The 21,732-nt window shown below is 53.0% G+C and overlaps 1 protein-coding gene across 3 annotated transcripts in view; it reads right to left on the reverse strand.

The window, feature by feature from the left end:
* Positions 1–21,732, reverse strand: part of igf2bp2a (insulin-like growth factor 2 mRNA binding protein 2a) — a 321,903-nt gene that overhangs the window by 61,649 nt on the left and 238,522 nt on the right. For all 3 annotated transcript variants that reach the window (XM_072483899.1, XM_072483891.1, XM_072483884.1), the window contains exons 8-9: positions 4,401–4,523; positions 1,979–2,114 (exon numbers count right to left, since the gene is read on the reverse strand). In XM_072483899.1, the coding sequence (XP_072340000.1) occupies positions 1,979–2,114; positions 4,401–4,523 (259 nt within the window). The remainder of the gene's footprint in view (positions 1–1,978; positions 2,115–4,400; positions 4,524–21,732) is intronic.

Here is a 21,732-nt window from a genome sequence, read left to right on the forward strand (position 1 = left end):
TAATCAAAAGCCTATCTATCTCTGTCTTAAAGACACTCAGTGATTTGGCCTCCACAGCCTTCCGTGGCAAAGAGTTCCACAGATTCACCACCCACTGGCTGAAGAAATTCCTCCTCATCTCTGTTTTAAAGGATCGTCCCTTTAGTCTGAGATTGTGTCCTCTGCTAGTTTTTCCTAAGTGTAAACATCCTCGCCACGTCCACTCTATCCAGGCCTCGTAGTATCCTGAAGTTTCAATAAGATCCCCCCATATCCTTTGAAACTCCAACGAGTACAGACCCAGAGTCCTCAGCCATTCCTCATACGACAAGTTGTTCATTCCAGGGACCATTCTTGTGAACCTCCTCTGGACCCTTTCCAAGGCCAGTACATCCTTCCTTAGATATGGGGCCCAAAACTGCTCACAATACTCCAAATGGGGTCTGACCAGAGCCTTATATAGCCTCAGAAGTACATCCCTGGTCTTGTATTCTAGCCCTCTTGACATGAATGCTAACATTGCATTTGCCTTCCTAACTGTCGACTGAACCTGCACGTTAACCTTAAGAGATTTGTGAACAAGGACTCCCAAGTCCCTTTGTGCTTCTGATTTCTTAAGTATTTCCCTATTTAGAAAATAGTCTATGACTAAATTCCTCCTTCCAAAGTGCATAACCTCACATTTTCCACATTGTATTTCATCTGCCACTTCATTGCCCACTCTCTTAGCTTGTCCAAGTCCTTTTGCAGTCCCCTTGCTTCCTCAATACTACCTGTCCCTCTACAGATCTTTGTATCATCTGCAAACTTATCAACAGTGCCTTCAGTTCCTTCTTCCAGATTATTAATATATATGGTGAAAAGTTGTGGTCCCAACATAGACCCCCGAGGCACTTCACTCGTCACCGGCTGCCATCCTGAAAAAAAACCCTTTATCCCCACTCTCTGCTTTCCGCCAGTCAGCCAATCCTATAGTCATGCCAGGATCCTACCTTTAACACCATGGGCTCTTAACTTATTTAACAGTCTCCTATGAGGCACCATCTCAAAGGCCTTCTGGAAATCTAAATAAATCACGTCCACTGGTTCTCCTTTGTCTAACTTCCTTGTTACCTCCTCAAAGAACTCTAACAGATTTGTCAGACGTGGCCTCCCTTTGACAAAGCCGTGCTGACGGAGGACACAGCCTCAGACTGAAGGGACAGAGATAAGAAGGATTTTCTTCAGCCAAAGGATGGTGAATGGGAAGGCTATGGAGGCCAAATCACTGAGTGTCTTTAAGACAGAGATAGATAGTTCTTGATTAATATGGGGATTAGAGGTTATGGGGAGAAGGCAGGAGCATGGTGATGAGCAACTTATCAGCCATGATTGAGTGGCGGAGCAGACACGGATGGACCAAATGGCTTAATTCTGCTCCTATATCCTTTGGTCTTATGACAGTTTTGCGGATGCTCCCCTTCCCATTCTATTGCTGAGGTGAGACAGAGGAGAGCGCACAGCTTGGGGGCAAGTTAGGTAATGAGGGGAGCACCAAGTTCATCAACTGACTGATTGGTTCCACAGGATCTGGAACTGTCCATCTGCCGACAGGAAGCAGCCAAGCAATGTGGTTGTGGAGGGACAGGCCAGTGGGGCTGGGGGCAGGACTGCTCAGACATAATCAGCCCAGAGGGCCGAATGGCCCTCCGCCACTCCCATCTTTTGCAGTCGTCTGCACCCTCGATACTTAACAAGTCCCAGTTCCTCCCGTATATTTTGCAGGACAATCCCCCTCTTCCTGAATATCTGACCAATCACCAGAGAGGCCGCTGCCTTTCTCAGCTGAGCCCACTCTGCTGCCCCGCCCTCCCCCCCACCAACTAAGGTATCTTCCTAATCTCTTCTTTGCCTTAGTTCCCTGGGATGTTTCTCTCTGTGAAAAAGGTGCAACATAGAAGGCAAGCTTTCTTTGTTAACCCTCTGTATGATCAGGTAAAATCCTTTAAATAGAACTTACATTCATAGCAGCAAGGTCATTTTCATATGCTTCTCTGAGTTTCTTCATAATGTCTACTTCCGCTTTTGAGCAGGCTTCAATGCTGCCCTTTACAGTGATGGTCCTCTCCGGATTATACAGTGTCAAGTCCTGTAACCTGACCAGTCACAACAAACATGCTTTAGAACATGGACACACTCGAGCACATGCACATTTCTTCAACTGCTCAGCTTTACTTAGAATATTAGAACCCCTACAGTGCAGGAAGCTATTCAGCCCATCGAGTCTGCACCGGCCCTCTGAAAGAGCATCATACTTAAGCCCACACTCCACCCCATCCCCGTAACACTACCAAACCTTTTTAAGGGCCAATTGATCATGGCCAATCCACTGAACCTGCACACTGTGCTACCGTGCCATGTGGGTTGCACGGTAGCACAGTGGTTAGCACTGTTGTTTCACTGCACCAGCGTCCCAGGTTCGATTCCCGGCTTGGGTCACTGTCTGTGCGGAGTCTGCAAATTCTCCCCATGTCTGCGTGGGTTTCCTCCGGGTGCTCCGGTTTCCTCCCACAAGTCCAAAGATGTGCAGGTTAGATGGATTGGCCATGCTAAATTGCCCTTAGTGTCCAAAAGGTTAGGTGGGGTAACTGGGTTATGGGAATAGGGTGGAGGGGTAGGCAAAGTTGGATGCTCTTTCCAAGGGCCGGTGCACACTCAATGGGCCAAATGGCCTCCTTCTATGATCTTTGGACTGTGGGAGGAAACCGGAGTACCCGGAGGAAACCCATGCAGACATGGGAGAAAGTGCAAACTACATAGTCACCTGAGGCCAGAATTGAACCCAGGTCCCTGCAGCTGTGAGGCAATAGTGCTAACCACTGAGCCACCGTGCTGCCCCAACAATTAGAATGCTTCCAATGAGGTGAACTGACATCTGTCACACTACAACTATCTATTGTAGCTCCCTCCAGGGTGTCTGACCTGCCGACGTCCCCCCTCTCCTGATGGGGCAGGATTTGGGGGTTATCCTGATTATATCGGAGTGCATTGCATGTTTCCCTGGTTCATATATACGATGACACTCGGCAAACACTTCTTTTCAACTGTGGTAATCGGTCGGGACCTCACACTACATTCAGCAATCTTCGCGCACTCAATGGGCCAAATGGGCCCTCCCTTCCCCCATCCCCCTTCCACTGCCCCGCCGCCCCCCCCCCCTCAAAACACACCCCTCATCTTAACTCCAGAAACATCACTAACTGACTTAATTGTGTGTCAGGGTTCAACAGGATTGTCCACATTGTTACCATGCTTCTGGAGCTTAGCAACTCTGCATCCAAACTGTGTTGTACCTGCTTGCGGGTGTTTGTCAGGATAGTTGAAAACGTGCTGCAAGCAAGTGTTTGATGGGACACAGCTGGTTCTGTTAAAAATCAATCAGAAAAGTCAGGACTTGTAGAGAGAGAGGTGCCGACCAATCCTGGGCTGCCGTCCCTGGACATGGTGCTGTTGAAGGACAATATAGGAGGGGAAGGTGTCAGATGTCTACAAGGAGTTGATGGAGTGGGAGGGAGCGCAGGTGAGGGACATTAAGCGTAAATGGGAGGAGAAGCTGGGAGGGGAGGTGGGGGCCGGGACGTGAGGGGAGGTGGGGGCCGAGGCCTTACGGAGGGTGAATGCGTCCTCGCCGTGTGTGAGGTTATGTCTCCTCCAGTTCAACGTGGTACATAGGGCTCAGGTGGTGGTGGCCAGGATGAGTAGGTTCTTTGCAGTAGTAGAGGATAGGTATTGGGGGGGGGGGGGGGGGAGAGAGAGAGAGAGAGAGAGAGAGAGAGAGAGAGAGAGAGAGAGAGAGAGAGAGAGAGAGAGGAGAGAGAGAGAGAGAGAGAGAGAGAGAGAGAGAGAGAGGAGAGAGAGAGAGAGAGAGACAGAGAGGAGGAGGAGGACCCCATGAATTAAGTCCACAAGTTCTGGGTGTGTCCAAGATTAAGGGGTTCTCGGACGTGATGTCCGAGGTTCTGGGGGTAGAGGTGGTCTTGGGGAAGGTTAGGTTCGCCTTGAGGGAGTCGGCAGAGGGGTTTACCCGGAGGTGGAAGCCGTTTATTGATTTCTTTCAGGAGGTTTGAGAGGTCAGCAATGGGAAGGTGGGATGTGAGGAGGAACTGGCTTCAGGGGAATGGGTGTTGGTTGTTTTTTGAGTTGCTTGGTTGTTCTTCTGATTCGGTTTGTACATATGAAAATGCCTTTAATAAAAATATTTAAAGAAATATTAATCAGAAAAGGTCCGAAATGGAACACAGCATGATAATCCCTCACTCACATCACCATAAAATTCAGTAACTAAACAAGCGTTCTCTTTAAACTTCCCGCTGCTTCGTTTGTGCAGAGATCCCCAGTCCAATAAACAATCAACTCTGCAACCAAACACAGGATCAACTTACGGAGAGATGGTTATTTTGGTCCCTGTTTCCTGTTCTATTTTCTTCAGGTTGCGTCCTTCTTTGCCGATCAATCGCCCCACGAAGCTGTTGTGAGCGAGGATTTTCAATGGGATCTCCTCAGTGCTAAAATGCACGGACAATCATTACACACAGGTCCAGTCCATAGTCTTTCTCCCACTCTCCGCACTTTTGAAAACCCCAAGCTCAGCATCACACTCTTGCACTGACTCTTCTGTGGTTAGTGCTGAGGCACTTGGCTGGGACAGTGCAGAGTGAACTTTACTCTGTATCTGATCCATGCTCTATCTGTCCTGGGAGTATTTGATAGAACAGAAGGAGGTCATTCTGCCCTTCGAGCCTGTTTGCCACTCAGTCAGATATTGGCTGATCAGTACCTCTATTTACCTATGGGTGGCATGGCGGCGCAGTTGTTAGCCCTGCTGCCTATGGCGCTGAGGTCCTGGGTTCGATCCCGGCTCTGGATCACTGTCCGTGTGGAGTTTGCACATTCTCCCCGTGTTTGCGTGGGTCTCACCCCAACAAAGATGTGCAGTGTAGGTGGATTGGCCACACTAAATTGCCCCTTAATTGGAAAAATAGAATTGGGTACACTAAATTTAAAAGTAAAATGTTTCAAAAAAAACTCTATTTAACCTTGTTTTTTAAAAAAGGCGCAAGGATAAACGGAGCAACTACAGGCCGGTCAATTTAACCTCTGTAGTGGGAAAGCTTTTAGAATTGATAATCCAGGGGGGAAAAGCCAAGTCAGGTGAACAAATGTGAATTATAGAAAGCCAACACTGAGTTGTTGAGGGTTTGATTCAAAGAGGTAACAGAGAGGGTCGATGACAATTGTGCAGGTGATGTGCTGCACGCAGACTTTCAAAAAGCATTTGATAATTACAGAACAAGTTCGCCAGCCATGCTGAAGCCCATGGAAGGACAGCACGGTGGCACAGTGGTTAGCACTGCTGCCTCACAGCGCCAGGGACCCCGGTTCAATTCCGGCCTGGGTGACTGTCTGTGAGGTGTTTGCACTTTCTCCCTGTGGCTGCATGGGTTTGCTTCGGGTGCTCCGGTTTCCTCCCACAGTCCAAAGATGTGCAGGTGAGACGGATTGGCAATGCTAGATTGCCCCTTAGTGTCCAAATATGCGTCGGGTTAGGTGGGGTTATAGGGATAGAGTGGTTCCCAGTGGAGTTTTGCAAGAGGTTTGCTGGACAGTTGGTTCTGTTATTGGTAGGGATGTTGAAGACTCTAACACAGGGCTCCTTTTCTGCGATGCTGATAAAGGCATCAATTTCCCTTCTATTGAAAAAGGACAAGGACCCTGTGAAGTGTGGGTCGTACCGTCCTATTTCATTACTTAATCTGGACGTGAAGATGTTGGCTAAGTGCTCACATTGAGGTTAGAATCCTGTCTTCCTCAGGTGATTAGAGAAGATCAGACGGGATTTGTGAAGGGCTGGCAATTGTCGTCCAATGTGCGGCGATTGCTCAATGTGGTTCTTTCCCAGTCTGACGGGCCGATCTAGAGGTAATTGTCTCATTTGATAGAGTGGAGCGGGGACATCTTTATGAGGTTTGAAAGAGGTTCAAGTTGGGACCCAAGTTTGTGTCATGGATACGCCTATTATATAAAGCTCCCTTGGCTATGTCCACACCTACACCACGAGTTCGGGGATACTTTTAATTAAAAGGGAAACGAGACAGGGTGTGCCCCCTCTTGTTTGCATTGGCGATAGAGTCTTTGGCCATCGCTGTGAGGGCATCGGGAAAGTAGAAGGGGATAATTACGGGAGAGGTGGAGCACTGGGTGCCCCTGTATGCTGATGACCTTTTACTTTCCATGATGGACCCAGTCCCCACTATGGGTCATGTAATGGAACTACTGAGGAGCTTTGCCTCCTTTTCAGGATATAAATTAAATCTAGAAAAGGGTGAGTATTCGGGGTTCCAAGTGGCTCAGGATTGGGCCCAACTTCGTAAACTGAATTATACTAGCCTGGTAAGTAGAGTCCAGACCGACCTGCAAAGGTGGGATAACCTTTCCCTGTCCTTGGGCAGGTCCAATCGATCAAGATGTCTGTTTTTGTCATGATTTTTGTTTTTCTCCCCCCCCCAAGTGTCTGCCGGTTTTCCCTCTGAAATCATTTTTTTGGGAGGGTCGAGAAGTTGATATCATTCTTTATATAGGTGGGCACGGTCTTGAGGATTCGTAGGGAAGTCCTTCAACCGGATAGAAAAGCGGAGCCTATAGTACAGTGGTTAGCACTGTTGCTTCACAGCGTCAGGGACCCGGGTTCAATTCCTGGTTTGGGTCACTGTCTGTGTGGAGTCTGCACGTTCTCCCCGTGTCTGCGTGGGTTTCCTCAGAGTGCTCCGGTTTCCTCCCACAAGTCCCGAAAGACGTGCTGTTAGGTGAATTGGACATTCTCAATTCTCCCTCAGTGTGCCCGAACAGGTGGCGGAGTGTGGAGACTAGGGGATTTTCACAGTAGCTTCATTGCAGTGTTAATGTAAGCCTGCCCGTGACACTAATAAAGATCTTATTATCTAATTCCTTCTTGAAATTACACAATGTTTTGGTCTCAACCACTTTTTGTGGTAGTGAATTCCACAGATTCACCACTCTCTGGGTGAAGATATTTCTCTTTGCCTCAGTCCTAAAAGGTTTATCCCTTATCCTCAAACTATGACCCCTAGTTCTGGACTCCACGACCATCAGGAACATTCTTTCTGAATCTACCCTGTCTAATCCTGTTAGAATTTTATGAGTTTCTATGAGATCCCCTCTCACTCTTCTAAACTCCAATGAATATAATCCTAACCGACTTAGTCTCTCCTCATTTGACAGTTCCGCCATCCCAAGAATCAGCTTGGTAAACCTTCGCAGCACTCCCTCTACTACAAGAACATCCTTCCCCAGATAAGGACACCAGAACTGCACACACTACTCCAGGTGTGGCCTCACCAATGCTCTGTACAATTTCAGTAAAACATCCCTATTCCTATACTCAAATCCTCTTGCTATGAAGGCCAACATATTCTTTGCCTTCTTTACTGGTGATGGCCTCGCACCCGTTCTCACTGACAAAATATTAGTCAAATCCAGTGATTGTTTCCACTTTGAAGATATGGAGACAATTTCGACAACATTTCAAATTGGGGTCAGTGTTGAAGCTGGCTCCCATCTCTGCTAACCATCTGTTAGAGCCTGCGGGATTAGATGCCACGTTTGGGGGGTGGGAAGGGAAGGGGCTGGAGAGAGTGGCCAATTTGTTCCTAGAGGGGCAGTTTGCCAGTCTAGAGGAATTGTCGGAAAAGTTTGGGCTCTTCAGTTCAAATTCATTCAGGTGTCTCCAAGTTTGCAATTTTGCAAAATGGATTTTCCCGACATTCCCCGTGGCGCCACCAACATCTCTAATGGAGAGGGTTCTTTCGCACGCGGGGTCGGAGGAAGGGAACAGCACTGCATGTATTTACGGACAAATTTTGTTGGACGACTCGGTGTCAGTGGAGCTGGTTAAGGCTAGGTGGGAGGAGTCATCGGGGACCATATTAGATGACAAGGTTTGGAGTGACGCCCTTCGCAAGGTGAACTCCACATCCTCGTGTGCAAGGCTTGGTTTGATCCAATTTAAGGTCGTTTTCAGGGTGCACCTGACCAAGTCCAGAATCAGTCGCTTCTTCGCAGGGGTGGAGGACAGGTGCGAGCGCTGTTCAAGAAGTCCAGCTAATCATGTGCACATGTTCTGCTCTTGTCCCAAGCTCGTGGGGTTTTGGGTGTCCTTGTTTAGCACCATGTCAGCGATTCTGAAGATTGAGCTGGAGCCCTGTCCTTTTGTGGCCATATTTGGGGTGTCAGACTCGCCAGAGCTGCAGATGGGTGCAGGGGCCAATGTCCTGGCCTTTGCTTCGCTGATTGCCCGGTGGCGAATGCTGCTGGGGTGGAGGATTCAATCTCATCTTCACCCAGTGCCTCAGTGTGGCTGGGGGATCTGATGAAGTTCCTATAGCTTGAGAAAGTTAAATGAACCGTGAGGGGAGCAATCAACAGGTTCTATCGGAGATGGCAGCCTTCTATTGTTTATTTCAAGGAATTGGTCACTGTTAGCTGTTAAGGGAAAGGGGGGAGCGATTAGGTTTTGTGAGGGGGATGTTTTATGTTTCTGTTTTTAATGGTTGATATATGTAAATTTGCACTGTAGCACAGTGGTTAGCACTGTTGCTTCACACCGCCTGGGTCCCAGGTTCGATTCCTAGCTTGGGTTACTGTCTGTGCGGAGTCTGCACATTCTCCCCGTGTGTGTGTGGGTTTCCTCCGGGTGCTCCGGTTTCCTCCCACAGTCCAAAGATGTGCTTGTTAGGTGAATTGGACATTCTGAATTCTCCCTCCGTGTACAAAGAACAAAGAACAAAGAACAAAGAAATGTACAGCACAGGAACAGGCCCTTCGGCCCTCCAAGCCCGTGCCGACCATACTGCCCGACTAAACTACAATCTTCTACACTTCCTGGGTCCGTATCCTTCTATTCCCATCCTATTCATATATTTGTCAAGATGCCCCTTAAATGTCCCTATCGTCCCTGCCTCCACTACCTCCTCCGGTAGTGAGTTCCAGGCACCCACTACCCTCTGCGTAAAAAACTTGCCTCGTACATCTACTCTAAACTTTGCCCCTCTCACCTTAAACCTATGCCCCCTAGTAATTGACCCCTCTACCCTGGGAAAAAGTCTCTGACTATCCACTCTGTCTATGCCCCTCATAATTTTGTATACCTCTATCAGGTCGCCCCTCAACCTCCTTCGTTCCAGTGAGAACAAACCGAGTTTATTCAATCGCTCCTCATAGCTTATGCCCTCCATACCAGGCAACATTCTGGTAAATCTCTTCTGCACCCTCTCTAAAGCCTCCACATCCTTCTGGTAGTGTGGCGACCAGAATTGAACACTATACTCCAAGTGTGGCCTAACTAAGGTTCTATACAGCTGCAACATGACTTGCCAATTCTTATACTCAATGCCCCGGCCAATGAAGGCAAGCATGCCGTATGCCTTCTTGACTACCTTCTCCACCTGTGTAGCCCCTTTCAGTGATCTGTGGACCTGTACTCCTAGATCTCTTTGACTTTCAATACTCTTGAGGGTTCTACCATTCACCGTATATTCCCTACCTGCATTAGCCCTTCCAAAATGCATTACCTCACATTTGTCCAGGTTAAACTCCATCTGCCATCTCTCCGCCCAAGTCTCCAGACAATCTAAATCCTGCTGTATCCTCAGACAGTCCTCATCGCTATCCGCAATTCCACCAACCTTTGTGTCGTCTGCAAACTTACTAATCAGACCAGTTACATTTTCCTCCAAATCATTTATATATACTACAAAGAGCAAAGGTCCCAGCACTAATCCCTGTGGAACACCACTGGTCACAGCCCTCCAATTAGAAAAGCATCCCTCCATTGCTACCCTCTGCCTTCTATGGCCTAGCCAGTTCTGTATCCACCTTGCCAGTTCACCCCTGATCCCGTGTGACTTCACCTTTTGTACTAGTCTACCATGAGGGACCTTGTCAAAGGCCTTACTGAAGTCCATATAGACAACATCTACTGCCCTACCTGCATCAATCATCTTAGTGACCTCCTCGAAAAACTCTATCAAGTTAGTGAGACACGACCTCCCCTTCACAAAACCGTGCTGCCTCTCACTAATACGTCCATTTGCTTCCAAATGGGAGTAGATCCTGTCTCGAAGAATTCTCTCCAGTAATTTCCCTACCACTGAAGTAAGGCTCACCGGCCTGTAGTTCCCGGGATTATCCCTGCCACCCTTCTTAAACAGAGGAACAACATTGGCTATTCTCCAGTCCTCCGGGACATCCCCTGAAGACAGCGAGGATCCAAAGATTTCTGTCAAGGCCTCAGCAATTTCCTCTCCAGCCTCCTTCAGTATTCTGGGGTAGATCCCATCCGGCCCTGGGGACTTATCTACCTTAATATTTTTTAAGACACCCAACACCTCGTCTTTTTGGATCACAATGTGACCCAGGCTATCTACACCCCCTTCTCCAGACTCAACATCTACCAATTCCTTCTCTTTGGTGAATACTGATGCAAAGTATTCATTTAGTACCTCGCCCATTTCCTCTGGCTCCACACATAGATTCCCTTGCCTATCCTTCAGTGGGCCAACCCTTTCCCTGGCTACCCTCTTGCTTTTTATGTAAGTGTAAAAAGCCTTGGGATTTTCCTTAACCCTATATGCCAATGACTTTTCATGGCCCCTTCTAGCCCTCCTGACTCCTTGCTTAAGTTCCTTCCTACTTTCCTTATATGCCACACAGGCTTCGTCTGTTCCCAGCCTTTTAGCCCTGACAAATGCCTCCTTTTTCTTTTTGACGAGGCCTACAATATCATTCGTCATCCAAGGTTCCCGAAAATTGCCGTATTTATCTTTCTTCCTCACAGGAACATGCCTGTCCTGTATTCCTTTCAACTGACACTTGAAAGCCTCCCACATGTCAGATGTTGATTTGCCCTCAAACATCCGCCCCCAATCTATGTTCTTCAGGTCCCGCCTGATATTGTTATAATTAGCCTTCCCCCAATTTAGCACATTCATCCTCGGACCACTCTTATCCTTTTCCACCAGTACTTTAAAACTTACTGAATTGTGGTCACTGTTACCGAAATGCTCCCCTACTGAAACATCTACCACCTGGCCGGGCTCATTCCCCAATACCAGGTCCAGTACCGCCCCTTCCCTAGTTGGACTGTTTACATATTGTTTTAAGAAGCCCTCCTGGATGCTCCTTACAAACTCTGCCCCGTCTAAGCCCCTGGCACTAAGTGAGTCCCAGTCAATATTGGGGAAGTTGAAGTCTCCCATCACCACAACCCTGTTGTTTTTACTCTTTTCCAAAATCTGTCTACCTATCTGCTCCTCTATCTCCCGCTGGCTGTTGGGAGGCCTGTAGTATACCCCCAACATTGTGACTGCACCCTTCTTGTTCCTGATCTCTACCCATATAGCCTCACTGCCCTCTGAGGTGTCCTCTCGCTGTATAGCTGTGATACTCTCCTGAACAAGTAACGCAACTCCGCCTCCCCTTTTACATCCCCCTCTATCCCGCCTGAAACATCTAAATCCTGGAACGTTTAGCTGCCAATCCTGCCCTTCCCTCAACCAGGTCTCTGTAATGGCAACAACATCATAGTTCCAAGTAGTAATCCAAGCTCTAAGTTCATCTGCCTTACCCGTAATGCTCCTTGCATTAAAACATATGCACTTCAGGCCACCAGACCCGCTGTGTTCAGCAACTTCTCCCCGTCTGCTCTGCCTCAGAGCCACACTGTCCCTATTCCCTAGTTCTCCCTCAACGCTCTCACCTTCTGACCTATTGCTCCCGTGCCCACCCCCCTGCCATACTAGTTTAAACCCTCCCGTGTGACACTAGCAAATCTCGCGGCCAGGATATTTATGCCTCTCCGGTTTAGATGCAACCCGTCCATCTTATACAGGTCACACCTGCCCCGGAAGAGCTCCCAGTGGTCCAGATAACAGAAACCCTCCCTCCTACACCAGCTGTTTAGCCACGTGTTTGTCTGCTCTATCTTCCTATTTCTAGCCTCACTGGCACGTGGCACAGGGAGTAATCCCGAGATTACAACCCTCGAGGTCCTGTCTTTTAACTTTCTGCCTAGCTCCCTGAACTCCTGCTGCAGGACCTCATGCCCCTTCCTGCCTATGTCGTTAGTACCAATATGTACAACGACCTCTGCCTGTTTGCCCTCCCCCTTCAGGATTCCCTCTACCCGTTCGGAGACATCCTGGACCCTGGCACCAGGGAGGCAACATACCATCCTGGAGTCTCTTTCACGTCCACAGAAGCGCCTATCTGTGCCCCTGACTATAGAGTCCCCTATAACTATTACTCTTCTGCGCTTTGACCCTCCCTTCTGAACATCAGAGCCAGCCGTGGTGCCACTGCTCTGGCTGCTGCTGTTTTCCCCTGACAGGCTATCCCCGAACAGGCGCCGGAATGTGGCAACTAGGGGATTTTCACAGTAACTTCAGTGCAGTGTTAATGTAAGCCTACTTGTGACACTAATAAAGATTATTATTATTTCATATTTTACAAATTGAAATACATGTATTTTAAAAAATTGTGCCCATAATCTTCTAAAGTCAAGGTAATATAAGCTGAGTCTGTGCGACCTGTTCTCTTTAGCCCTGCTATCATTCTGGTATATCTGCACTGCAACCCCTTCTGATGCAACCTGCTGATGTTTGTCCGAGTACCAAGTCACTCGGTTCCAATAACAAATACAGTAACTTCCCCACAATAGACAAAAGGTGTATATGCTTATGGTTTCCTAGTTTAGCTCCCCCACCTTTATTAAATGATGGAGTGACATGGTAATTTTCCACTTCAAAGGGAAATTTCAGAATGGGATGATCATGATGATGGCATCCATAATTGCCTCATCGTCTCCTTTCAATAGAGAGCGTGTAAGGGGAGATTTACTCTGTCTAAACCCATGGCTGTATCTGACCTGGGAAGTTTTGATAGGACACTGCAGAGAAGAGAAAAAGGAAAGAAGAGACAGACAGGAAAGAGTCAGAGACAGGAGAGAAAAGAGCGGGAGGATGAAGAAAAAAACAGTGAAAGTTTTGCAGGGAAGGCCATAACTTTCAAATTATATAACCAAAAAGTTAAATAATAGTGTAAAATGACAGCACACAAACTACACCCAAGAGAGAGGGACATAAGACAGGGAGGGAGGCAGGCAGAGAGAGAGAGGCAGAGAGAGAGAGAGAGAGAGAGAGATGCAGGCAGAGAGAGAGAGAGAGAGAGAGAGAGAGGGGCAGGCAGAAAGAGGGGCAGGCAGAGAGAGAGGCAGGCAGAGAGAGAGAGGTAAACCACTGTTGCATCTCTATTAGGTGATGTCAGGTAGGACCTGTACTACAGGTACGTTGGTAGTCCCTGCCTGCTGGCTCCGCCCAGTAGGCGGAGTATAAATGTGTGTGTCCTCCATGCTGCAGCCATTTCGTCAGCTGCGGTGGGAGGCCACACATCTTAGAGCAATAAAGCCTCAGTTGTACTCCTCCGTATCAAGCCGGATCGCCTGCAGCTGGATCCGCAATCAAGCGACGCCAAAAAGGACTTTCAGCACTGGCTAGCTTGTTTCGAGACGTACATCAACTCGGCTCCCAGCCCTGTCTCGGAGGCTCAGAAAATACAGATGCTGTACTTAAGGTTGAGCTCCAACGTCTTTCCGCTGATCCAGGACGCGCCAAACTACGCCGAAGCCATGGCGCTTCTCAAAGAAAATTACGCTCAGAAGACGAACACGCTCTTCGCCAGGCACGTACTCGCCACTCGCTTTCAACTCCCTGGTGAGTCCATAGAAGACTTCTGGCGGGCCCTAATCCCACACGTCCGGGACTGTGACTGTCAGGCCGTTATGGCCACGGAACATTCAAACCTCCTTATGCGGGACGCGTTCGTTACGAGGATTGGGTCGGACCTCATATGCCAGCGACTGTTAGAAGGGGCCACGCTCGATCTAGCAGAGACAAAGAAGCTAGCGCTATCTATGACGGTTGCATCACGCAACATTCAGGCCTACATCACCAGCCGCGCGGCCCACCCCTCCTACGCATCGTGGACCCCACAGGCTGCCGCCCTAGCGGGTGCCTTACCCAGCCAATACTCCTGTGCCAAGCGCCAGCCAGCAAACCCCGGGGGTCCCCGATGTTACTTTTGCGGCCAGCAGAAACACCCCCGCCAACGCTGCCGGCCCGCACGGCCCTTTGTAAGGCTTGCGGTAAGAAGGGGCACTTCGCCGCGGTGTGCCAGGCCCGTGCAGTCGTCGCTATCGCCCCCATCCCCTTCGTTTACTGACAATGGGCGCCATCTTCACCTCCCCTGACCACGCGCGGCAGTGGGCGCCGCCATCTTCTCCCCCTCAGACCACGCGCGGCCAATGAGCGCCGCCATCTTCTCCCCCTCAGACCTAGCGCGGCCAGTGGACACCGCCATCTTCCCCTCCGCGCAATACCTGCGGCCCATGGGCGCCGCCATCTTGTTCAACCCCCGCCACGTGCGGACCATGGGCGCCGCCATTTTGTCCTCCTCAAGATCTTCAGTCTCCCCCACGGCACATGGGCACCGCCAGCGTTCCAGGACCTGTGCCCCCCCCGGGCTCCCCATCATCCGACACCAGCGACGGCCGACCACGACTAACCTCAGTGACCCAGTCTCGTCCGCATCGGCCACCGTCAAAATCAACGGACATGTGACCTCTTGCCTGTTGGACTCCAGGAGCACCGAAAGCTTCATCCACCCGGATACGGTAAGGCGCTGCTCCCTCGCGGTACACCCTGCCAACCAAAGAATCTCCCTGGCCTCCAGATCCCATTCCGTGGCGATCCGGGGGTACTGTACGGTCACACTCACGGTCCAGGGCGTAGAATTCAGCAACTTCCGCCTCTACGTCCTCCCTAATCTCTGCGCTGCCCTACCACTTGGCCTGGACTTCCAGTGCAACCTCCAGAGCCTAACCCTGAAATTCAGCGGGCCCCTACCACCCCTTACTGTGTGCGGCCTCGCGACCCTAAAGGTCAATCCGCCTTCCCTCTTCGTAAATCTAACCACGGATTGCAAACCCGTTGCCCCCAGGAGCAGACGGTACAGCACCCAGGACAGGACCTTCATCTGGTCCGAATTCCAGCAGCTGCTTCGGGAAGGCATCAACGAGGCCAGCAACAGCCCCTGGAAAGCCCAAGTGGTAGTAGTTAAAACTGGGGAGAAACACAGAATGGTCGTGGAGAGAGACCATCAATCGGTACACGCAGCTCGACGCGTACCCCCTCCCACGCATATCTGATATGGTCAATCAGATTGCACAGTACCGGGTCTTCTCAACGGTAGACCTCAAATCCGCCTACCACCAGCTCCCCATTCGTAAGGCGGACCGTCCATACACTGCCTTTGAGGCAGACGGTCGCCTCTATCACTTCCTCAGGGTTCCTTTTGGCATCACCAACGGGGTCTCGGTCTTCCAAAGGGAGATGGACCAAATGGTCGGCCGGTACGGTTTGCGGGCCACCTTTCCGTACCGAGTCAACGTCACCATCTGCGGCCACGCTCAGCAGGACCACGATGCCAACCGTGCCAAATTTCTCCACACCGCCACTCTCCTAAACCTCACCGACAACAAGGAGAAGTGGGTATTTAGCATGACCCGCTTAGCCATCCTCGGCTATGTGGTCCAGAACGGAGTTCTGGGGCCTGATCCTGACCGCATGCGCCCCCTCATGGAGCTCCCCCTCAGCCCCAAGGCCCTCAAACGCTGCCTGGGGGTCTTTTCATACTTAGCCCAGTGGGGCTAAACTATGCGGACAAGGCCTGCCCACTCACACAGTCCACCCAGTTCCCCCTCACGGCCGATGCACAACAGGCCTTCGCCAGTATCAGAGCCGATATCGCCAAGGCCGGGATGCACGCAGTAGACGAGACACTGCCCTTTCAAGTAGAGAGCGACACATCAGACGTCGCCCTAGCCGCCACCCTCAATCAGGCAGGCAGACACGTGGCATTCTTTTCCCGCGCCCTTCATGCCTCAGAAATTCAGCACTCATCCATCGAAAAAGAGGCCCAAGCTATCGTTGAAGCTGTGCGGCATTGGAGGCATTACCTGGCTGGCAGGAGATTCACTCTCCTCATTGACCAACGGTCAGTAGCCTTCATGTTCAATAACACACAGCGGGGCAAGATCAAGAATGATAAAATCCTGCGGTGGAGAATCGAGCTCTCCACCTATAATTACGAGATTCTGTATCGCCCGGGTAAGCTCAACGAGCCCCCAGACGCCCTATCCCGAGGTACATGTGCCAGCGCACAAGTAGACCGACTCCGGGCCCTGCACGACAGCCTTTGTCACCCGGGAGTCACACTGTTGTACCATTTTATAAAGGCCCGCAATCTGCCCTACTCCGTCGAGGAAGTACGGACAATCAATCACCAGGGGCTGCCAGGTCTGTGCAGAGTGCAAGCCGCACTTCTACCGGCCGGACCGTGCGCGCCTGGTGAAGGCTTCCCGCCGCTTTGAGCGCCTCAGTGTGGATTTCAAAGGGCCCCTCCCCTCGACCGACCGTAACACGTACATTCTCAGTGTGGTCGATGAGCACTCCAGATTCCCCTTCGCCATCCCACCGTCATCAAAGCCCTCAACACAATCTTCGCTCTGTTAGGTTTCCCCGCCTACATCCACAGTGACAGGGGACCCTCATTCATGAGTGATGAGCTACGTCAGTTCCTGCTCAGCAGGGGTATCGCTTCCAGCAGGACGACCAGCTATAACCCCCGGGGAAACGGGCAGGTAGAGAGGGAGAACGGGACGGTATGGAGGGCCGTCCAACTGGCCCTACGGTCCAGGAACCTCCCAGCCTCCCGCTGGCAGGAGGTCCTCCCTGATGCACTCCACTCCATTCGGTCACTGCTGTGCACTGCCACTAACAACACACCCCATGAACGTCTTTTTGCCTTCCCCAGGAAGTCCACATCTGGGGTGTCACTCCCGACTTGGCTCGCAGCTCCAGGACCAGTCCTGCTCCATAGGCACGTCCGACTCCACAAGGCTGACCCGTTGGTGGAGAGGGTGCAATTGCTCCATGCCAACCCCCAGGATGCCTACGTGGCGTACCCCGACGGCCGCCAAGATATGTCTCCCTCAGGGACCTGGCACCAGCAGGTTCCACACACACACACACCTCTCCGGCCCGGCGGCTCCCTCCTCTCCCCCAGCGCTCCCAGCATTAACCCCACCAGGACCATCCGTCCTTCCCCTGCCCAGGGGATGAAGAGGATTTCGGCACGCTCCCGGAGTCACCGAACATCAGACCAGCATAGACATCGCCGTCACCACTACGACGCATCCAGCGGCACATCAAATTAAACCGCTAACTGGTCCACTGGACTTCAACAGACATTTTTCTCTCTGAAATATTGAAAATGTGTAAAACCCATTTGTTGTATGTAGTTCTCAACCACCCCCATCGGACTCAATTTTAACAGGGAGTGAATGTGGTAAACCACTGTTGCACCTGTATCAGGTGATGTCAGGTAGAACCTGTACTACAGGTACGTTGGTAGTCCCTGCTGCTGGCTCCGCGCAGTGGCGGAGTATAAATGAGTGTGTCCTCCATTCAGCAGCCATTTCACCAGCTGCTGTGGGAGGCCACACATCTTAAGAGCAATAAAGCCTCAGTTGCACTCAACTCTCGTCTTTGTGCAATTGATCCTGCATCAGAGAGTGAGAGAGTGGGAGAGAGGGAGAGAGAGAGAGTGGGAGAGTGAGAGAGTGGGAGAGAGAGAGTGGGAGAGTGAGAGTGAGAGAGAGTGAGAGAGAGTGGGAGAGAGAGGGAGGGCGCGCGGCAGGCGGGGAGGGAGGGCGCGCGCCAGGCGGGGAGGGAGGGCGCGCGGCAGGCGGGGAGGGAGGGCGCGCGCCAGGCAGGGAGGTAGGGCGCGCACTAGGCGGGGAGGGAGATCGGGCGCTAGGCGGGGAGGGAGAGCGCATGCCAGGCGGGGAGGGAGAGTGCGTGAGACAGAGGGAGAGGGTGCGAGGCGGGGAGGGAGAGCGTGCGAGGCGGAGAGAGAGCGAACGAGGCAGGCGGTGAGAGAGCGATCGAGGCAGGCGGAGAAAGAGCACACGAGGCAGGCAGGGAGAGGGGGAGGGCGGAGAGAGTGAGAGCGCAAGATGAAGACCAGACAGAGCGACAGAGCAGGGGGGACATGCAGAGCGAGCGAGAGAGAGAGAGACAGGCAGAGCGAGCGAGAGAGAGAGACACTGGCAGTGCGAGCGAGAGAGAGAGAGAGAGAGACAGGCAGAGCGAGCGAGAGACGGGCAGAGCGAGCGAGAGAGAGAGAGAGACAGGCAGAGCGAGCAAGAGAGAGAGACTGGCAGAGCGAGCGAGAGAGAGACAGGCAGAGCGAGCGAGCGAGAGACAGACAGAGTGATCGAGCGAGCGACAGGCAGAGCGAGCGACAGGCAGAGCGAGCGAGCGACAGGCAGAGCGAGCGAGCGACAGGCAGAGCGAGCGAGCGACAGGCAGAGCGAGCGAGCGACAGGCAGAGCGAGCGAGCGACAGGCAGAGCGAGCGAGCGACAGGCAGAGCGAGCGAGCGACAGGCAGAGCGAGCGAGAGACAGGCAGAGCGAGCGAGCGAGAGACAGGCAGAGCGAGCGAGCGTCAGGCAGAGCGAGCGAGAGAGTGACAGGCAGAGCGAGCGAGCGAGAGACAGGCAGAGCGAGCGAGAGGCAGGCAGAGCGAGCGAGAGACAGGCAGAGCGAGCGAGAGAGAGACAGGCAGAGCGAGCGAGGGAGGCACAGGCAGAGCGAGCGAGGGAGGGAGACACAGGCAGAGAGAGAGAGCCAGACAGGCAGAGAGAGAGTGAGGCAGACACAGGCAGAGAGAGCGAGCGAGGCAGACACAGGCAGTGAGAGCGAGCGAGGGAGACACAGGCAGAGAGAGCGAGCGAGGGAGACACAGGCAGAGAGAGCGAGCGAGGGAGACACAGACAGAGAGCGAGCGAGGGAGACACAGGCAGAGAGCGAGCGAGGGAGACACAGGCAGAGAGGGCGAGCGAGGGAGACACAGGCAGAGAGAGCGAGCTAGGGAGACACAGGCAGAGAGAGCGAGCGAGGGAGACACAGGCAGAGAGAGCGAGCGAGGGAGACACAGGCAGAGAGAGCGAGCGAGGGAGACACAGGCAGAGAGAGCGAGCGAGGGAGACACAGGCAGAGAGAGCGAGCGAGGGAGACACAGGCAGAGAGAGCGAGCGAGGGAGACACAGGCAGAGAGAGCGAGCGAGGGAGACACAGGCAGAGAGAGCGAGCGAGGGAGACACAGGCAGAGAGAGCGAGCGAGGGAGACACAGGCAGAGAGAGCGAGCGAGGAGACACAGGCAGAGTGAGCAAGGGAGACACAGGCAGAGAGTGAGGCAGACACAGGCAGAGAGAGCGAGCAAGGGAGACACAGGCAGAGAGCGACTGAGGGAGACACAGGCAGAGAGTGAGCGAGGGAGACACAGGCAGAGAGTGAGCGAGGGAGACACAGCCAGAGAGAGCGAGCGAGGGAGACACAGGCAGAGAGAGCGAGCGAGGGAGAAACAAGCAGAGAGAGTGAGGGAGACACAGGCAGAGAGAGAGAGCGAGAGAGTGAGGCAGACACAGGCAGAGAGAGCGAGCGAGGCAGACACAGGCTGAGAGAGCGAGCGAGGCAGACACAAGCAGAGAGAGCGAGCAAGGCAGACACAGGCAGAGAGAGCGAGCGAGGGAGACACAGGCAGAGAGAGCGAGTGAGGGAGACACAGGCAGAGAGAGCGGGCGAGGGAGACACAGGCAGAGAGAGCGTGCGAGGGAGACACAGGCAGAGAAAGCGAGCGAGGGAGACACAGGCAGAGAGAGAGAGCGAGGGAGACACAGGCAGAGAGAGCGAGCGAGGAGACACAGGCAGAGAGAGCGAGCGAGGGAGACACAGGCAGAGAGAGGAGCGAGGGAGGCACAGGCAGAGAGAGCGAGCGAGGGAGACACAGGCAGAGAGCGCGAGGGAGACACAGTCAGAGAGAGCGAGCGAGGGAGACACAGGCAGAGAGCGAGCGAGGGAGACACAGGCAGAGAGCGAGCGAGGGAGACACAGGCAGAGAGCGAGCGAGGGAGACACAGGCAGAGAGCGAGCGAGGTAGACACAGGCAGAGAGAGCGAGCGAGGGAGACACAGGCAGAGTGAGCAAGGGAGACACAGGCAGAGAGAGCGAGCGAGGCAGACACAGGCAGAGAGAGCGAGCGAGGCAGACACAGGCAGAGAGAGCGAGCAAGGCAGGCACAGGCAGAGAGAGCGAGCAAGGCAGACACAGGCAGAGAGAGCAAGCGAGCCAGGCAGGCAGTGAGAGAGAGTGAGGCAGACACAGGCAGAGAGAGCGAGCAAGGGAGACACAGGCAGAGAGAGCGAGCGAGGGAGACACAGGCAGAGAGAGCGAGCGAGGGAGACACAGGCAGAGAGAGCGAGCGAGGGAGACACAGGCAGAGAGAGCGAGCGAGGGAGACAGGCAGAGAGAGCGAGCGAGGGAGACACAGGCAGAGAGAGCGAGCGAGGGAGACACAGGCAGAGAGAGCGAGCGAGGGAGACACAGGCAGAGCGAGCGAGCGAGGGAGACACAGGCAGAGAGAGCGAGAGAGGGAGACACAGGCAGAGAGTGAGGCAGACACAGGCAGAGAGAGCGAGCGAGCCAGACAGGCAGAGAGAGAGAGTGAGGCAGACACAGGCAGAGAGAGCGAGCGAGGCAGACACAGGCAGAGAGAGCGAGTGAGGGAGACACAGGCAGAGCGAGCGAGGGAGACACAGGCAGAGAGAGCGAGCGAGGGAGACACAGGCAGAGAGCGCGCGAGGGAGACACAGGCAGAGAGCGAACGAGGTAGACACAGGCAGAGACAGCGAGCGAGGGAGACACAGGCACAGAGAGAGAGCGAGGGAGACAGAGGCAGAGTGAGCAAGGGAGACACAGGCAGAGAGTGAGGCAGACACAGGCAGAGAGAGCGAGCGAGCCAGACAGGCAGAGAGAGATAGAGTGAGGCAGACACAGGCAGAGAGAGCGAGCGAGGCAGACACAGGCAGAGAGAGCGAGCGAGGCAGACACAGGCAGAGAGAGCGAGCGAGGCAGACACAGGCAGAGAGAGCGAGCAAGGCAGACACAGGCAGAGAGAGCGAGCGAGGGAGACACAGGCAGAGTGAGCAAGGGAGACACAGGCAGAGAGTGAGGCAGACACAGGCAGAGAGAGCGAGCGAGGCAGACACAGGCAGAGAGAGCGAGCGAGGCAGACACAGGCAGAGAGAGCGAGCAAGGCAGACACAGGAAGAGAGAGCAAGCGAGCCAGGCAGGCAGTGAGAGAGAGTGAGGCAGACACAGGCAGAGAGAGCGAGCGAGGGAGACACAGGCAGAGAGAGCGAGCGAGGGAGACACAGGCAGAGAGAGCGAGCGAGGGAGACACAGGCAGAGAGAGCGAGCGAGGGAGACACAGGCAGAGAGAGCGAGCGAGGGAGACACAGGCAGAGAGAGCGAGCGAGAGAGACACAGGCAGAGAGAGCGAGCGAGGGAGACACAGGCAGAGAGAGCGAGCGAGGGAGACACAGGCAGAGAGAGCGAGCGAGGGAGACACAGGCAGAGAGAGCGAGCGAGGGAGACACAGGCAGAGCGAGCGAGCGAGGGAGACACAGGCAGAGAGAGCGAGCGAGGGAGACACAGGCAGAGCGAGCGAGCGAGGGAGAC

Source organism: Scyliorhinus torazame, chromosome 2, assembly GCF_047496885.1.
Source record: "Scyliorhinus torazame isolate Kashiwa2021f chromosome 2, sScyTor2.1, whole genome shotgun sequence".
NCBI lineage: Eukaryota > Metazoa > Chordata > Chondrichthyes > Carcharhiniformes > Scyliorhinidae > Scyliorhinus > Scyliorhinus torazame.